Consider the following 19,092-nt stretch of genomic DNA (forward strand, 5'->3'; position numbering starts at 1 on the left):
TTAATGAGGCAGGATTAGAGGCAGTTATGTTAATGAGGCAGGACTCAATCTACAAGATTAGGTTTTATCTTGAGTCAGTCTCTTTTGAGATATAAAAGTGAGAAACAGCAGAGAGACAGAGGGACCTCATGCCACCAAGAATGAAGAACCAGGAAGGGAGTGCATGCTTTAGACCTGCGGTCCCCTGTGCTGAGAAGCATCTAGACCAGGGAAAGATAGATGACAAGGTCTTCCCCTAGAGCCGACAGAGAGAGAGCCTTCCCCTGGAGCTGGCGTCCTGAATTTGGACTTCTAGCCTCCTAGACTGTGAGAGAATAAATTCTCTTTGTTAAAGCCATCCACTTGTATTTGTGTTGTAGCAGCACTAGATGACTAAGACAGAGGAACAGATAATTTCAGAGAGAGATTAAAAAATGCCCCTTAAGCATATGGAAAGATGTTAATTTTTTTCCATAAAATTAGAGGAAGTCACAGTGATACTACACTGAGTTACCATTTCTCACCTATCAGATAGGTAAAAATGCAAAAGCTTGACACTACACTGTGTTGATAAAGCTATGGCAAAACAGGCACTCATATATTGCTGGAGGGAATGCAAAATGGTAATATGTAACAAATATTAGGTATTTGGCGTGATCAAAATTAGCATCAGTATGCTTTCTGCTTTTGGTGAGGCTGAGTAAGCTGAGTAAGCTCCTGTCAGACTAGCCTTCTTGCAGATAGCAACTATAAACTCTGGATAAAATTTTAGAAACCACTACCTAAGCGCACTGGAGAGTTAGCAAAGGCAGACAGGTTCTGGAGGGGAGTTGACACTTGGAATAAGGGAATAATGGTACAGGGTGAGTTTCCCATTTCTACTACTTTTAGCAGTCAGTGACCTGTCAAGCATCTAAAACTCTTATAGAAAACTTATAGTCTTTCTGGCCTAAAAAACCAGAGGTCAGAGTTCAGGACAGCTGTAGCCACTGAAAAGTGAGAGAATAATCCTAGAAAAGAGAGAGCCAGAGAAAGGCAGCCCCAAATTCTGTGCATAAATCTCCCCAAGTCTCTGGCTGAACCATGATTGTACAGGCTGACTCTAGGCTGCTTTGCAAAGATAAAAGAACTGAACTGAGATTTGAGCAGCTGCCCAAAAGACAGAGTTTGCAGTTTGAGCCAAACCAAGTTACTTAAGACAAACAAACAAAAATCAACACTCTTTGGAGGAACAGAATAGAACCCAGAGTATCCACAACATAACATTCACAATGTCCAGGATATAATTAAAATTAACACCATCAGTGAGTTGAAGATGTACATCGTATGCCTCTTGATGTGATACCCTGAGAAGCATCTCCTATGTGGTATTCTGGATGAGAATGCGTAATCTAAGAAAACATTAGACAAACCCAAGAGGAAGGATCATTCTATTGAAAGACAAAAAGGATGGAGGGAGGGAAATGTATTCTTCAAAAAATGTCAGCGTCATAAAAGACAAAGGCTGAGGAAATATTCCATATTAAAGGATTTCATTTTACTTGGATGCATAATCAACACCCATGGAAGCAGCAGTCAAGAAATCAAAAGATGCTTCACATTGGGCATATCTGCTGCAAAAGACCTCTTTAAAGTGTTCAAAAGCAAAGATGTCACCTTGAAGACTAAGGTATGCCTGACCAAGCCGTGATGTTTTCAGTCTCCTTATATGCATGCGAAAGCTGGACAGTGAATAAGGAAGATCAAAGAAGAGTTCACACCTTTGACTTGCGTTGTTGGCGAAGATTATTGAATATACCATGGACTGCCAAAAGAATGAACAAATCTGTCTTTGAAGAAATACATCCAGAATGCTCCTTAGAAGCAAGGATGGTGAGACTACGTTTCACATACTTGGACGTGTTATCAGGAGGAATCAGTCCCTGGAGAAGGACATCATACTTGGTAGAGGATCAGCGAAAAAGAGGAAGACCCTCAATGAGATGGATTGACATAGTGGCTGCAACAATGGGCTCAAGCACAACAATGATTGTGAGCATGGCGCAGGACCGGGCAGTGTTTCATTCTTTCATTCTGTTGTACTTAGGGTTGCTATGAGTTGGAACCAGCTCGACGGCACCTGACAACAGCAACAACAACAGAGGAGGTTAAAGAGAGACAAGTGAGTACAATATGTGATCCTAGACTGGATAGTGTCCTCTTGTTTTTGTTAGGTGCTATTGAGTCAATTTCAACTCATAGCGACCCCATGTAACAGAGTAGAACTTCCTCATAGGGTTTACTAGGCTATAATCCTTAGGGGAGCAGATTGCCAGATCTTTCTCCCACAGAACTGTTGGATGGGTTCGAACCACCAACCTTTAGGTTAGCAGCCAAGCACTTAACCACTGCGTCACCAGGACTCCTTGGGTCCTGTCCTGAAGAGGGGAAATGCTCTGAAGGGCATTCTTAGGCAATTGATAAAATTAGAACATACAAGATAGATTAGGAAAAAGGTATCAGTGTTAAATTTACTGAATTGATAATTGTACAATGGCTATGTAAGAGAATATTCTTTTTCTTAAGAAATGCACACTGCATTGTCTAGGAAAAAAGGATTGTGATATATGCAGCTTACTCTCAAATGGTTCAGAAAAAAATTGTGTATGTGTAGAAAGCATGAGCACAGATGATGAAGCAAATGGGGCAATGTGTTAGGCAGTAAGTGAATCTAAAAAAGGGGCATATGGATTTGTTTTTAACTATTTTTGTAACTTTTCTGAAGGTTTCAAATTTTTCCAAATAAAAGATTAAAAAACTAACATGAGGTTAAACTTAAAATAAAACAAAAAATATCCTTGGTCTAGAGAGGTTTTAAATCTCATTTCATTTCATTTTTTTGTTTTTCAGACTTTTTCTTTCAATAACAATGCCATGTCTTGGAAAACTTATTTAGAAATAAATTGTTTTATTCATGTTCTATATTCCAAAACACAAAAGAGAAAGACCCTCTGTTGGATGGTACCTGACTCCAGCTGCCTTACAGAATTGCCCACAGTGGCCTTTGACATTTTTCTTGCAATTCTTGTCAGTTTCAACTTACAGTGCGTTTATAGACCCATTAGTGACCTATAACCCTATACAAAGAATTAAATGCAGCATATGTTCCTTTAGTCTTGCTCCTATTTCATCTCTGAGGTAACTGCTGGCTTTCATGTGTCTGATGACCTAGTTTTACCTATTCTTTGTAGGGTTTTAGGTATATTAAATATCAGAAAAAGTTAACTCATTTGTTAAATTTATGCTACTTAAAATGGAGCCTTTCTGATAGATTTGTGAAGACTGTGTTTTAATTTTAAAGCCTCTAATTTTTACTTTGGAGTGCTACCAGTCCCTGGAGAAGGACATCATGCTTGGTAAAGTAGAGGGTCAGCAAAAGAGAGGAAGACCCTCAACAAGGTGGATGGACACAGTGGCTGCAGCAGTGGGCTCAAGCACAGCAACAATTGTGAGGATGGTGCAGGACCAGGCAATGTTGTACACAGGGTTGCTATGAGTTGGAACCGACTCAACGGCACCTAACAACAACAACTTATAAGTAGACCACAAGACTGTATAAAGAGAAGCCAAAACAAGCTTGTCGTACAGTGTAGTATGATTGTTCTTCCCAGCCTGGGATGATACTGAAATATTTGTTGTCTTAGAGCAATTTGGGTCTTTAGTTTCCTTTCTTTACAATGTTTTAGTAAGAAGATAAAATCAATTACATAAAAAGATAACATGTTACTTTACTTTTTCCACTGTAACCACTTCCTTCTGTGTGCGAGGCTTCTTAAGACTAAAGCCTCTGGAATTTCTTTTATTAATGCCCATCTGTCATCTCACCTGGCATTTTAATGTCCATATCTGTTAACTTTATATCTTTCGGATATTATTTACTTCCTTGTGTGTTTCCTATAATAGCAGCAACATCTTCATATATACAGATAAATGCTAACTTTTTTTGCTCCCCAACAAGGGTTTATTGAGCAATTCTTGAGTGCTCAGTGCTATACTATGTTTTGTAAGACATGTAAAAAAGAAATAGATTTATAGTAGCCGAAAGGTGGAAACAACCCAGTTGTCCATCAATAGATGACTGTATAAACAAAATGTAGTATATCCACACAATGGGATATTATTCAACCATAAAGAGAAGTGAAGTTCTGATACATGCTACCACATGGATGAACCTTGAAAACGTTATGCTGAGTGAAATAAGTCAGGTACAAAAGGACAAATATTGTATGATCCTGCTTATATGAAATACCCAGAATAGGCAAATGCATAGAGACCAAAGTTTATTAGTGGTTAGCAGGAATAGGTGAGGGAGGGAAATGGGAAGGTATTGCTTAAGGGGTGCAGAGTTTTTTGTTAAAGTTGATGAAAAAAAATGGAAATGGATAGTGGTTATGGTTGCACAACATGATGAAGGTAATTAATATCACTGAATTGTACACGTAAAAATGGTTGAAATGACAAGTGTTGGTATATATATTTTACCATGATAAAAATTTAAAAAAAGAAAGTAGAAAATTTAATTCTTTATACTTTATAGTCAATCTGAAGATATAAGACACATTTAAGTGCAAGCAGTTTTATATATCTAAGGTAGTGATATAAAGGAAGCTTTAAAGTAGCATATAGAGCCCTAGTGACACAGTGGTTAAAGCGCTTGGCTGCTAACTGAAGGGTTGGTGGATTGGATCCACCAGCTGCTCCATGGGAGAAAAATGTAGCAGTCTGCTTCTGTAAAGATTTATGGTCTTGGAAACCCTACGGGACAGTTCTGCTCTGTCCTATAGGGTTGCTATGAGTCAGGATCAACTCAACAGCAACAGGTTATAGAGACTGCATATAAAACTCTAGGTTTCTAGGCAAGGGGAGAGTTGTTTCGAGTTGTAATTAGTCTTTGATTCCTTCTTAAGGGAGGTGGTCCTAGAATTAGACTTTGAACAGTGTCTGGGTTTTGGATTGACAAGCTGAGAAGTTTAGTACCGGCCAAGAACTAAGGGTGAGGAGATTTGGAAAAAGAATGAGAATGTTTTGTTAGAGTGTGTTAAAGAATCTGGCTTAACTGGACTGGATAGTGAGAAATAAGATGGAACCAGTTGATAAAGGACTTAACAGCCTACCTAGGAGAGCAGTTTGGACTAAATTGGGAAAGCAGCAGATTTCTTAACTAGTTAACTGACATGTCAGAAGGATGGTATTTCAGAAAGATGAGTCTGACTAGGATGTGTAAGATGAATTAGATTAGAGAGAAATAAGAGTAAGGGAAAACCAGGTTGGAGACTATATTGCTAATTTAGGTTTGAGTTGGCAAAAACTTAGATTAGGATTGTGATGATAAATGGAGAAAGGCAAATGTGACAGACATTTTGATGTTACAATGAAAAGAAAGTAGCAAGAGGTTGGGAAGGAGGAGGAGGTGGACAATGACAATTAGATTTGTCTGGTAAGAAGTGATTGGAGGCCATAGAGCACTTTCCAGGGAGTGGTAGAGGGTTAAGGAGTGTGAGGAAGCTGAGGCAGTGGGGGTTACACATTCCAGGAATTTGTCTGTTAAAAGAAGGCTAGATCATAACTTTGGTGAAGGATAAGACAGTACACAATACTGTGGAAGCCAGCACAACTTGTCCAAGGCAAGGTCACAGAAGCTCCATAGACACATCCAAACTTCTTGAGGGACCAAATTACTGGGCGGAGGCTGTGGGGAACATGGTCTCAGGGAACATCTAGCTCAATTGGCATAACATAGTTTATAAAGAAAATGTTCTACATTCTACTTTGGTGAGTAGCGTCTAGGGCCTTAAAAGCTTGTGAGTGGCTATCTAAGATGCTCCACTGGTCTCACCCCGTCAGGAGCAAGGGAGAATGAAGAAAATCAAAGGAACAAGGGAAAGATTAGTCCAAAGGACTAATGGGCCGCAACTACCACAGCCTCCACCAGACTGAGTCCGGCACAACTAGATGGTGCCCGGCTACCACCACTGACTTCTCTGACAGGGATCACAATACAGGGTCCTGAACAGAACTGGAAAAAAATGTAGAACAAAATTCTAACTTACAAAAAAAAGACCAGACTTACTTGCCTCACAGAGACTGGAGAAACCCGAAGTATGGCCCCTGGACGCCCTTGTAACTCAGTAATGAAGTCACTCCCGAGGTTCATCCTTCATCCAAAGATTAGATAGGCTAATAGAACAAAACGAGACTAAAGGAGCGCATCAGCCCAGGGACAAGGACTAGAAGGTGGAAGGAGACAGGAAAGCTGGTAATAGGGAACCCAAGGGCAAGAAAGCAGAGTGTTGACATGTTGTAGGGTTGGTAACCAATGTCACAAAACAATATGTGTACTAATTGTTCAACCAGAAGCTAGTTTGTTCTGTAAACCTTCATCTAAAGTACAATAATACTAAAAAGAAGGAGGCTGGGTCAAACGAAGAGTTCCCTCCTACCCTTCTCTTCAGGACAGGGGCAACTTCTAGGTGTTTGAAACAGAAAGAAAAGAGACAGCAGTGAGGAAAATAATGTACTACTTTAAGGGCTTTCAAATAATTTTTCACCTCCAGGCCAATATTCTAACAGTTTCCATCTCACGTTGCTTAATGTCTGTCTTTCTCATTTTTACTTAAGATCCAGAAACAGCAAGATCCAGCAATTCCAAAATCACCACAACTCTGGGACTGGTCGTCCATGCCGCAGGTAGGGTTGGTGCATTGGAACCCGTTTCTTTTCTCTCACACAGTGGGAGGCATATTGTTTATATTACAGGGTCTGTCCATGTCAGTGCTCTCGGGCTAGACATAGTGCGAGGGAAGGACGGTTGCTTAACCAGATGAAGTATTCCAGCACAAGCACAGGCATACTTAGTGTCATGCCCTAAAAAAGGGGCTTGGAAGGTAACAGTGGTTTTTATATTTTTAAATGGTTGGGGATAAAACAAAAAAGAATCTATCGTGACTCATGAAAATTATATGAAATTTAAATTTCCATGTCCAAGAGTAAAGTTTTTTTGGAACACAGCCATGCCCATTCATTTATGTATTGTTTGTGGCTGCTTTTACACTACAGCAGCAGAGTTGAGTAGTTGCTAGAAACCATATGGCCCATAAAGCTTAAAATATTTCCTACCTGTTCCTTTAAGAAAACATTCCCTGATCCCTGCCCTAGAATCCCATCTGGAAAAGAGCCTTGGCACTTTTGTACTGAACAGCGCTGCTGCTCAGTATATACCCAAAGTACCAATTTAGGCAGAGGTAGTCTAGAATGCAGAAGTCTTAGTATTGCTGACTGCGGATGCCTTAGAACCATAACCCTATATTTGCCCCTGCAGTAGGATTCTGTCAGTGACAGAGTACCCCAGTGAAGCTCGCTGGCACGTGAAAAGTGGCACACTATTATCTGGACCTTTCTAGTATAAAGATGCTTTTTTATTTTTATTTTTTTGATGAAAACATATACAACAAAACATACACTCATTCAACAGTTTTTACTTTTGCAGTTCAGTGACAAAGGTTACATACTTCACATTGTGTCACTATCTGTACCCATATTGTCTCATTACCATTAACTTAGACTCTCTGCTCCTTGAAGTTCTCATTTGTGTTTTAGGGTTACTGTTGTCAGTTGGAGCTCATATAGATAATACTTTTAAAAAGTGTACTACTCAAGGCAAACATTGTTTATTAATAGAATAATTTAGTTTAAAATGTTTGATTTAAAAGTTACTTCACGGGATAGTTTCGGTTCCAGGTTTAAAAATTATTTCCAGACAATAGATGTAGGGGTTCACCCGGTCTCAGTGGATCCCATAAGCTTCGTTTCCATGAGAATTTTAAGTTCTGTTCCACATTTTTCCTCCTTTTGATGAGTATCCATCTATTGGGTCCTTGATAAAAATGTTTAATAATGGTAGCTGGGCACCATTCATTTCTTCTGGTCTCGTGGTGAAGGAGATACTTCATGGATGCAATTAGACCTGCAGTCCATTACCTGCTCTGATTCCTCGGTCTCCTCCTTCCTCTGTTGCTCCAGGTGAACAGAGACCATTTATTGTATATTGAGTGGCTGGTAGCAAGGTTTTAAGACCCCAGGCACTACTCACTGAACTAGGAGGTAGAACAGAGACTCTAAAGACAACATTAAGCCACTTAACTGCATAGACCCACAAAACCATGACCCTAAACCCTTGAACCAAGAAAACTAATCCCATGAGGAGTTTAGTTGTACCTAGGCATTATCAACCGCTGCTGCCTTTTTTTAATTATAAAATTATATGTAACACTATATTTGCCAATTCACCCTTTTCTTTCTTCTGGTATACAGCTTAGTGATATAAGTTAACAGTAGTTAAGTTATGTAACCATTACCTTTAGTTGATGTCAATTTTCCCATCACCATAGACAAAAGTTCACTACTTCTCAAAGAATGATTGCTCTTCTCCTTATCTGTTTCCACCCCTGCTAACCACTAGTAACCATTCGTTTCTATATATTTACCTATTCTTGTCATTTCATGTAAGTGAGATTATACATATTTGTCCTTTTATGATTGACTTATTTCGCTCAGCATAATGTTGTGACAGGTATCAGGACTTCATTTTTCTTTAAGGCTGGGTAGTATTCCATTGTATATATGTACCATATGTTGTTGATCCATTCGTCTGTTGATGAGCACCTAGGTTGTTTCTACCTTTTTGCTATTGTGAATAGTGCTGCAGTGAACATCAGAGTACATATGTCCATTTGTGTCACTGCTTTTAGGTCTCTAAGGTATATACTTAGGAATGGAATTGCTGGGTCATATGGTAGCTCTATTTCTAATTTTTTGAGGAATTCCCATACTGTTTTCCATAATGGTTGTACCGTTTTACATTCCCACCAGTAGTGGGTAAGAGTTCAGTCTCCCCACATCCACACCAACATTTGTTCTTTTCTATTTTCTTGATCATTGCTGTTCTGGTACGGGTGAAGTGTATCTCATTGTAGTTTTGATTTGCATCTCTCTAATGGTTAACGATGATGAGCATCTTTTCATATGCTTGTGGCCACTTGAATACCTCTTTGTTAAAGTGTTCATGCCCTTTGCCCATTTTTGATTGGGTTATTTGTCTTTTTGTTTAACAGATGCTTTTCTAACATAAAATTGATCCATTCAACCAGGATTTATTATGTATAAATCATCTGCTCCAACTCCTAGTGTCTTTATTTTATTTCTTCATCTGTAACATGTATAGATTTTTTAAAAATTCTTCTTTGATATTTCTGTTATTGCAATTTAATTAACTAATCAGTGGATTTTTGAGCACCATACTTTTTTCACTAACAAAGGCAATAATAGCTAGCCTATATATTGAATAGCCCAAGCCAGGTGCTAAGCTCTTTATGTACGTTATCTCATTTAATCCTCATGAAAACCCTAAGAAATGCATACTTTATTGAACCCATTTTAGAGAACAGAAAACTGAGGTTCTAAAAGGTTAAATAACCTTCCCAGAGACAAATCCAGCCCTACCTGATTCTGAAGCCCATACACTCAACCACTACACTGTTGTTATTATTGTTGTTGTTTATGGTATTTTATGTTTCACTTTTTCCAAATTTAGCTGATGGTGTTGCTTTGGGAGCAGCGGCATCTACTTCACAGACCAGTGTCCAGTTAATTGTGTTTGTGGCAATAATGCTGCATAAGGTGAGCAAAATTTTGGTGTAAGGTTTGATATTGCATATATTCGTAATTAAAATTTCTCTTTGTTAACATTCTATGGAATATAGAATATAAAAATATTTTTATTTTCATAATCGCTGTTCATTTTGGAGAATTGAATAATTCTCTTCATAGTTTTTTTTTGCTACCATTTTCTTACACTTACTTGGAGTGGCTTTATTTTTTGTGATCATGTAACTTGTCCTAGAAACTTTTAAATTATCTGCAGATTTTCTACATTTCATAGTAATTTTGCTCATAAATATTTTTGTTTCTCTAAGCCCTGTGAGGACATATATTTATGTTGACTGTTTCCCTTTCCTAGTATCTAAGAAACACACACACAGATAGGACATTTTCTTAGCTTAGAACATTAATCTCTAAAAGGTAGAGCTCAATCTTGGTACTATGGCTGGTTTTTTTATATGAGAATTTAGTCAGTGACATGTACTTTTTGATGTGGAAGCAATCTGTACTTCTAAAGTGAAAACAGAGATAATTCTTTTCTCCAGGCACCAGCTGCATTTGGGCTGGTTTCCTTCTTGATGCATGCTGGCCTAGAGCGGAACCGAATCAGAAAACATTTGCTGGTCTTTGCACTGGCAGCACCAGTTATGTCTATGGTGACATACTTAGGACTAAGTAAGGTAAGTCTGACTCATTTCTAGACTATCTAGACAAGCATCTAATTCTTTTGTGATCTGCTAGAACTTATAGTCCCTTATGTTGAATTTTTCAACTAAATTACCCTCTTAAACTAAAGATAAAATTAGGAGTAAAACCTGGACAAGATATGCGTGTGTGTTAGGTGTTGCTGAGTTGGTTCTGACTCGTAACGACCCTATGTATAGCAGAACGAAGCACTGCCCAGTACTGTGCCATCCTCAAAATTGTTGCTATGTTTAAGCCCATTGTTGCAAGATAAATGTTTTAATTCCAGGCCAGTCTTCTTCATAAATTTAGCATTTCCTTATTCATTTAATTCAAAAACTTCTTCCCCATTTGTTCCAAAAGCATTTGCACAAATATATGATAGTACTTTCGCAGGTATGTGATAAATCACAACAATTCATATTTTTAATGTTGAGGTAGACACAAGAAGCATGAGTGACAAGCCATGCAACAGCTTTGGGTGAAGAGGGGATGAGCAGAGATGTCTGTGTTCAGCTAAGACTTAGAATCTACTCCCAGCTCTCCTTCACCAAATATTAAATACCTAGTTCTTTATCATTGTGGTGAGCATAGCTTTAGACCTGAAGCAACATATGTGATTTAGCAGCTCAGAGCCTGGAACGCTTCCATGTTGTTTAACTGGCTCTTTCTATGCCTTATAATTCTATCTACCAGGGCTGCAGTTCTTAGCAACAACCGTCCCCACTTTACTTACATGTCAACTAGCAGGCAACAGGAGGAAAATCTTAGAACCGAATTATGTGACTCAGGGCTAGTTTATGGGAACTGCTTTCCCCTGTGCTCTGAAAGTTGTTGAGTCTTCTTAGTGTCAGTATTCGATATAGTAAAACGTGTATTAAAAGGAATATATGAGAAACGAGGTGGTTAATGAATGGTTAAGTTCCTGTAAGTCAAGGGTTTGCTGATCTCGGTTGCTAACAAATAAGTTGTTATAAAATCCCTTTCTGTTCACTCGAAGAGCCTTATCTTCTTTCATTCAACAAGCAATATATAGTTCCTTTTAAAATGTTAACAGTTTATCACTTTATGGCTCAACATAAGTTTTAAAAAAAATTGACAGAAAGGTACTGATACTTCTGGAGGCGTGGAGTTACGTATTGTATTTATAGCATGTTCTTTTCTTGTGGCTTTAATTAATCATCTTAGTCCAGAGGTCTCCTTGTATAAAGATTAAATTATGAGATGTTCCTAAGTCCTGTGAGGGCGGGTACTGCATCTTTATTACCACTGTATCCCAAGCACCTAGCCTAGTGCCTGGCCATAGAGGCACTAATAGAGGGCACTAGTAGTATTTAATATTGTTAAATATAAGTAGAGTAAATAAATGAATATCTTCATTAATATATTGTTGATTCCATCTTAAGAATTAAAAAAAAGAAAAACCCATTGCTGTCAAGTCGATTCTAACTCAAAGCGACCCTATAGGCTAAATGTGTTCAACCAGGACTTGAAGTTTGTTTGGAAACGCCATTGTGTACATCACTGATATTCTTATACCCTCTATAAATGACGTAAAATTGCTCTGATCTCAAGATGTCCCCAGTGTCCCAGACATCACCAGTTATAAATATCGAGGGTTTCTTACTGGGACTTCTTCCTGACACTGAATTTCACTTGACTTAATTTTCCTTCTCTCTCTTAATTCACAGAGCAGTAAAGAAGCCCTTTCAGAGGTCAATGCCACTGGAGTGGCCATGCTTTTCTCTGCCGGGACATTTCTTTATGTTGCCACAGTACATGTCCTTCCTGAGGTGGGCGGAATAGGGCACAGCCACAAACCTGACACCACTGGAGGGAGAGGCCTCAGCCGTTTGGAGGTGGCAGCCCTGGTTCTGGGTTGCCTCATCCCACTCATCCTGTCGGTAGGACACCAGCATTAAGTGTTCAGGTTCCAGCCTCTGTTCATGGCCCTTTGCCATCCAGTGAGAAACCGCCGGCACATGACAGCTACTCACTTCCTCAGTCTCGTGTCTCACCTTGCCCATCTCCACCTGTATTCCTAGAGTCCGGAGGGAGGTGAGATTAAAACCTGGAATAACAGAAAAGCTTTTAGAGTAGAAACAACACATTGCGATTGGATATAGACATTCCCTTGTGTTGTCTTTTAAAGGGCCTTGGCATTTTGAGTTTTTAACCCTATTCTCAGGGAAGATGGAATTTAGTTTTAAGGAAAAGTGGAGAACTTCATACTCACAATGAAATAGTAATTATAACAGTACAGTGTTCTGTAATTAAGCTAAATCTCTTTCTTCGTAGTTTAGAGGCTCTGCCACTTCATCCATTGATTGTCAACATGGTTCTCACTGTGTCAGACTGGTGCTTTTAGCATCTATGCCACACACCTTGATAGAAGGTCATAGCGCCCACTGTCCTAGACGCTAAAGGTGATTGCATTTCATTTGGGGCTAGAGTCAAGACGATGATAGCCAGACACATTGGGATGGCTGACTTTATTCTCAAGATAGAGATCCACCAGAGGCGAGGTTTAGAGAGACCAACACCTCCCTTTGCACAGGCCTTTCTGAAGTAGAGCCTGCCATTCCATCCAGTGAAGCGACAGAGGTAGGGCTGACTGCTAAAGAGATGACTAGTATTTTGTAGCATTTCTTTTCAACACATTCTTATTGAGGAGCCAGGTTCTAGTAGGTTCGGGCTTCGACTTTCCTTCAAGAGCAGTCAGTTTCACAAAGTATCTTTGGAAATTAAGGGGTATTAAATTTTAAGTGAATTGGGATAATTACTGACATCTTTGTAGTCACCTTTTTAAAAGTAAGGCTATGAAAACCTATGTTGTACTTTTTTTTTTTAAGTATTTACTCTTAGCAGATCAACAGTCCCTCTGGTAAAATACTTCGTGCAGCTTGGGGAGTGTTAGGTCTGTTTCATATAGCATCTTTAGCAATGAAGAAAGGATGTATCATAAATGGGAAGTGTTGCCTATTGATTTAAAGCTTATTGAAATCATGTCTCTTGTCTGTTCATCTTTTCCATGCTTTTCTCCTAACTTTTCCCTCCAGCCCCTCCTCCCCACAATTTGCTGCTTACTGCTGGTGGCGATGTTAATATTTCTGTGAGTTGAGTTCTCATCAGGACAACCACTTCTTGAACTGTGATGATGAAGATAATATTGTCTCTATTCTTTATTCCCTTCAAAAAAGTTACCTTTATGTCAAATGCAGCTTTGTTAACCCCTTAAAATGTCACCTCCTCGTGTGTGAATTGACACACTCATTGATATTCTGGTGATTTAAACAATTGAGATAGCAAAAGTGTTTAACAAACGAGGGTAATTTTTCCATAGTTGCCAAAATCCCTGTAAATCCTGTTCTGTCATATAAGTGTATAATATTGTATTATTAATTTATTTTGGCTTTCTATACCATTTCAAAACACAACATTATGTAAAGGGGGAACCAAGGATATCTTCTTCAGGGCAGTGGATTTAGGAGTTCGTAAAACGTTTTATATGACGCATAAGCCAGTGTGCTTATGATTTCTTTATTTCCTTCCTAGATTTGTCACTGGGCCAGCAGCTATTTGAAGTAGAACTTGTGAGCCCTCTGCTGGCTACAGACCAAAGTAGCATAAATAGGATACGGTTTTGTATAGCGGCTGACATCCATTGCATACAGTTTTAAAACCGACAGAAGGTACAGCATGGAAAGTCTAAGTAACTTTCCTGATTAAGTGATAACAGCTGACTTAAACCAGAATCATGGGGTTTCATCTGGTCCTTCAGAATTACTTGGTTGCCTTGATTCTCCCTGGAAACTTAATAAATACATAGCACTTTTTAGTGCCTGGTTTAGTTTGGATGGTAGCACTTTCTACCATATCTTTCTGTGCAGTGGTCAGAAATTTGTACTGCTGACCAAAGCCTCTTGCAGCAGTGCCTTGCCATCACACTTACACGTTTAGCTAGAATATCCTGCAGGGGAGGGCCTTGAACTCTGGCAAAGATTGAACCATCTAACTCCAGATTTGCCTTCCCCTCTGGACCTCACCACCAACAAGCAAACCTTTCAAGACCTATCAGTTCTTAGGAGCTATGGGCATTCCCAGATTTTAAAGCTGCTCCCTCAAGAGCTCCTCGGTTCTTTCCTGGTCAGCAGGCAGAAATAGCCATATTAATCTTATAGGGCTCAAATGCATCTTCAGGCAGCAAGGAACCAGGCAGTGGGGCAGAGCAAACTCCAGTGGAGGAAGGCTTTGCCACCATGGTGGGCAGTGTCCCAGGAGAGGCCATACTGAGGCCCACTTATTGGCACATCTCAGTTCCGTTTTCCTCTTATTTAAAACTGCCTCCTTTGTTGTGGATGCCTTAATGCTGTAACACATTTGAAAACATTGGCAGTGCTGCCATGAGTACAAATGGAATTATTGGCTACCAAAGAGATGCAGCTGATGAAAAGCATGGTTCTTCCTTCCTCATAGTCAAAGTTAATCTTAATTGCAGTTTGACTTTCTTTCCTTCTTAGGGATAGACTTTCTTCAGATTCCAAGTACTCTCTTACATGACAAATTAAGTTGAAAAATACTATTGATCCATTTCCCCTCACATATTCATATTCTCCAGTTAATTGCTTATCACCTCCCATTTCACCAAAGCAGTGATGCTACAGGTTTGGTTTGCTTTTCCTGTGCATGCTGTTGCCAAGTTTCTTTTTTCATGCAAAGGGTTCGGCAGTGGGAGGTGGAGAGTTGGAAATGGTACTACCTTCAAAGGCTATGTGTTTTCCCTCCCCCTTCGCCTTTTTATTTCCCAATTCAAAACAGCTGAGTTAGCCTTGTTCCTGTATTTTCAATCATTAGAAAAAAACAGAGGTAGTCATTATTGGTTCTTTGTAGAAAGGAGAAAAATGTAATTATGTTTTTTCACCAGCCTCATTCTAAGTATCACTGCCTGGGGTTTTTTTTTTTTTTTCTTTCTCGTGGATTAGAACTAGGAGGACACACCAGCATCAGAGTGTATTAAGCCCCTAAAACACATGGTAGCCAGGTACTTAACACAAGGCACAAGCCCCCAAAGAAGGTTCCTGCTCTTCGAATCCCCGAGCCCTTTGGGAGACTGAGAGTAATTTCTAGAGTTATCCAAATCTGCTGCAGTGCAGGGTGAGAACCCTCTGTAGCCGTTCCACAAGGGAACCTTCCTTGCATCAGAAAATTCTGCTTAATACAGAATGGTCCACATTGCTCAAAGAGCAACTATTAGAGATGCTATGAAATGAAAACCTTTGTTCCTGAGATATCTAGATTTACCTCAGGAGACCATTTAGAAAGTTGTGACTTGTGGGAAAGGACTAGACAACCATTTAGGAGACTGGCCTGGATTCTTTCTCCATTGGTGTCTTCCAGCAGCTTGGAAGTCTTATGGGCTAACTCCAGTTCCCCTGGTTCAGTAGCCTGAACAGTGGTTTTAAATGCCTCTTTTTCTGGATCCTTTGTAAACATATAATCATTCCATGGATGGCTGCCTTATAATTTTGTCTCTTTCCACTTTAATTGTGAACGGTTAAAAAAATTTTTGCTGTTTTTGATTTATTATATTAAATTTTTATTAGTGCATACCTTATGTGAGTGGCTCGTTATTTATCTTCTTGGAAGTTTTTTTTTTTTTCTCTAGTATGACAACCAGACTTGACCCACATTTGAACATCAGGAAAGATAATGAAAAGCTGTGAAGGGCAGTGGAAGGATGCACCTACTATATGCACATCCTTTAGGGAAGGAGGGAAGAGAAATGAAGGATTCGATATACCATCAGCCCCAAAAGACACATTTATTGATAATTTTTTTGCTTTGCCATTGTTGTTAGCGAATATTATATATGAAGAACCTTTCTACTCTCAGAAAAGAGAAGCAGGCAACGGATCCCAGTAACACTGGATTCATTTCAGAGGGCCAAAGTTGCTATATGAGTACATAAGTGTTGTGGACAGTTGACCTGGAGTGCAGTGTGTGGATTTGATAAATGTGTTCCCCCTCTGTGGACTTTAGTACAAGAGCTCATTTTTAAGTTATATACAATAAGTGCTATACGCAGCCTATCATTTAAATGTATAGTTTGTATGTTTAAGCATTAGATTTTATTAATTATTACTGGTCCACTTTATGCTGGATGTATGTGTATCACATGTGTCTCATCAGCTAGTTATAATGATTGTGTCCGGAGTGTTACATGTTTCCTGGAAACTTCCTCATGAAGAAGAAAATAGGCAAAAAGGACATGGTATGTATGGTTCCTGCCATCGCCACAGAAGCCCGAAGGTGAAGTGCCAGCGTCCCTCTTCTGCCTTGAGCAGTGGTCTTTGAAATCTGAGGAAGTCAGCATTGCCTCTTCCTGCTGCCCTGAGCGGGTAGGGTGTGTGTGTGTATTTAGCCAAAAGAGCTAAGAAGTTCAGTCATTTTTCTGTTTTGTTTTGTTTTGAATCCTTATAAACTGGAGCTAGACTTTTAAAATTGTAACCTCCCTCATCCCTACCACAATTCTCCTTACGCTGTTCTTTTCCTTTTTCCCTAGCCCTGACCACCTTTTAATATGCTGTATATGGATGCCTTTACTTTGTCCGTTCCCCCACTAGAGTATAAACACCAGGAAGGTAGGTTCTGAGTAAATCTTTGTCATTGAACGAATTGGTCTGAACTGAGGGTGCCCTTTTTTGTTTTCCTAATTTACAATACCCCGCACCCCCACCCAGCTGTGCCCTGACCCCTGTGCAGAACCAGTGCCTGGTCTTATATGCAGCTCTGCCCTTGTGTCACACTGGGGTGAGGGCGGCTTGGGGGTTACCAGTGAAGTTGGGAGCCATAAAGGGCATGGGACTGAGCGTACAGGTGGGAAATTAACTGGGTTCATGTTACTAATCCAGTGCTAACTAACGTCTCTAAGCTACCATATGACTGATTTAGGGATCTGAAAGCCTGGATCCCATTTCTGGCTCAGCTACTGATTTCTGTTGCAATGTTAGCCATTTTCTGATTTGGGGTGGCAATGTAAGTGAGAGCATGTGCCCTACTCTGGTAGCCACACTTACAGAGGAACCCTGACAAATCCGAGAGCCATCAGCAGAGGGAGCCCAGGGGAGAGAGGATGGATGGGTAGCCAGGGCATTTGAGGAGGCATGGAAGGAACTGGATTGTTTCCCTATGTCTGGAAGGTTCTTGGGGGGCAGAACTTGGTATTCATCTTCAGATACTTCAGGGCTGTCAGGTCCAGGAGGTCATAGACTTATCCTATCTGCTGCAGAGGCTGGAACCACACAGCAGTAGCCTGAGCCTGCCTCGTCGCCTCCACTTCATTTGAGTCTTTATCCAGCAGCCTGAAGTGGCCCAGTTGCTCCTAGGTACTGATGTACAAAACGCATGAGACTTAGTTGCAGCCCTTAAAGAGCTTGCAGTTCAATGAGGGATTTGAACAAGAAAATGGACAATTACCAACAGTGGGACAGGCACTAGGAGACAAGCATGGGGTGCTAAGAGAATACATGGGGGCAAGAACCCAGTGTGGGGGTTTCAAGGAGAACATCCAGAGGGAGATGAGCCCTGAGCTGAATTCAAAGGCTGAGCAGAATGAGCTAGGTGAAGAAGTTGGGGAAAGGTGTTCTGAGCCAAGACCTACATGGGCAAAGGCCTGGTAGCACCCAGGAATATGGGGTTGGCATAGAAGGTACCACTTTGGCTGAAGGAACAGGTATAAGGAGAGGGGAGGCAAGAGCTGGCTGTGCAAGAGATGTTGGCTTTCTAGATGACCTCTAAGCTTCTTCTAGATTTAAAATTCTACAGGTAATTGGGCCGAACCAGAGTCTTTGTAACTCCTGCCTCAACTCCACAACCTAGGTCCCTTCCTGGGTGGAGTCCTGGCTGGCCTCTGAGTTCCTGTCACCACAGGGATGACTCACGGAGGTGGGAGTGAGGTGCCAGATCCTTACGCTCCAGTAGCTCCTCTGACCCCTGAAGGTGGAGTTGGGTGATTTTTCCTTTTCATCCCTACCTGTCTCCCCTGCTCTCTGGCTGGGAGCCAAGGACTCCCTTCCTTCTATTTCTGGACATCTGTGTTATGTACAGAGGACCCGGCCCGGCCTGGGTGCCTGCTCTGCCTTCTATCCTTTGATTCTCCCCACCCTAACACTCCTGTACTTTTTGCTCCCTGGTTTATTCAAGGGGGCATGCCCTGAGACAGGAATGTCTTCCGCCCCTTACCTTCCTCTCTGCTGCCTCAGCATTCTCTGTGTGCTCAGGCCTCTGCCACTGTCTCATCAGCCTCCACATCCGGCTCATTTTCTTCCAACCCTCTAGTCCCTGGCTAAACTGGGTCTTCACCCAGGGCTGGGGGTGTGGGAGGTAGGGAGAGGAGGGGAGCGACATGAATAGACATCGATGTTATAGTCTCTTCTGTCCTTGCCTTCACCCTACATGGTACTTTGAAAAACCAGCAAAGAACCTACTATTGTATCTGGAAAAAACACTCCTAGTGATGCTGAGGTTTGGAAAGACCCCCTTTATTTTTTTATTGTGGTAGTTTAAATGAAGTTTACATTTCAAGTTAGTCTCCTATACAAAAGTTTATGCATACATTGTTAAGTGACCCTAACTGCTGTCCCCATACTGTGACAGCACACTTCTCCTTTCCACCCCTGATTCCCCATGTCCATTCAACCAGCTCCTAACCCTCTCTGCCTTCCCATCTCACCT

General features: G+C 40.5%; 1 protein-coding gene across 5 annotated transcripts in view; it reads left to right on the top strand.

The window, feature by feature from the left end:
- Positions 1 to 16,991, top strand: part of SLC39A9 (solute carrier family 39 member 9) — an 84,861-nt gene extending 67,870 nt beyond the window's left edge. For 3 of the 5 annotated variants that reach the window (XM_023726321.1, XM_023726320.1, XM_023726322.1), the window contains 4 exons: positions 6,637 to 6,705; positions 9,608 to 9,693; positions 10,221 to 10,355; positions 12,051 to 13,324. In XM_023726321.1, coding sequence (XP_023582089.1) covers positions 6,637 to 6,705; positions 9,608 to 9,693; positions 10,221 to 10,355; positions 12,051 to 12,281 — 521 coding nt within the window. In that variant the 3' untranslated portion in view covers positions 12,282 to 13,324. Of the gene's footprint in view, positions 1 to 6,636; positions 6,706 to 9,607; positions 9,694 to 10,220; positions 10,356 to 12,050; positions 13,325 to 16,921 lie in introns of those variants that run through there. The other 2 variants (XM_023726319.1, XM_004370982.1) reach the window with 2 other exon arrangements.
- Positions 16,992 to 19,092: the final 2,101 nt, after the last annotated feature.

This window comes from Trichechus manatus, unplaced genomic scaffold (genome assembly GCF_000243295.1).
Source record: "Trichechus manatus latirostris isolate Lorelei unplaced genomic scaffold, TriManLat1.0 scaffold00010, whole genome shotgun sequence".
NCBI classification, from domain to species: Eukaryota; Metazoa; Chordata; class Mammalia; order Sirenia; family Trichechidae; genus Trichechus; species Trichechus manatus.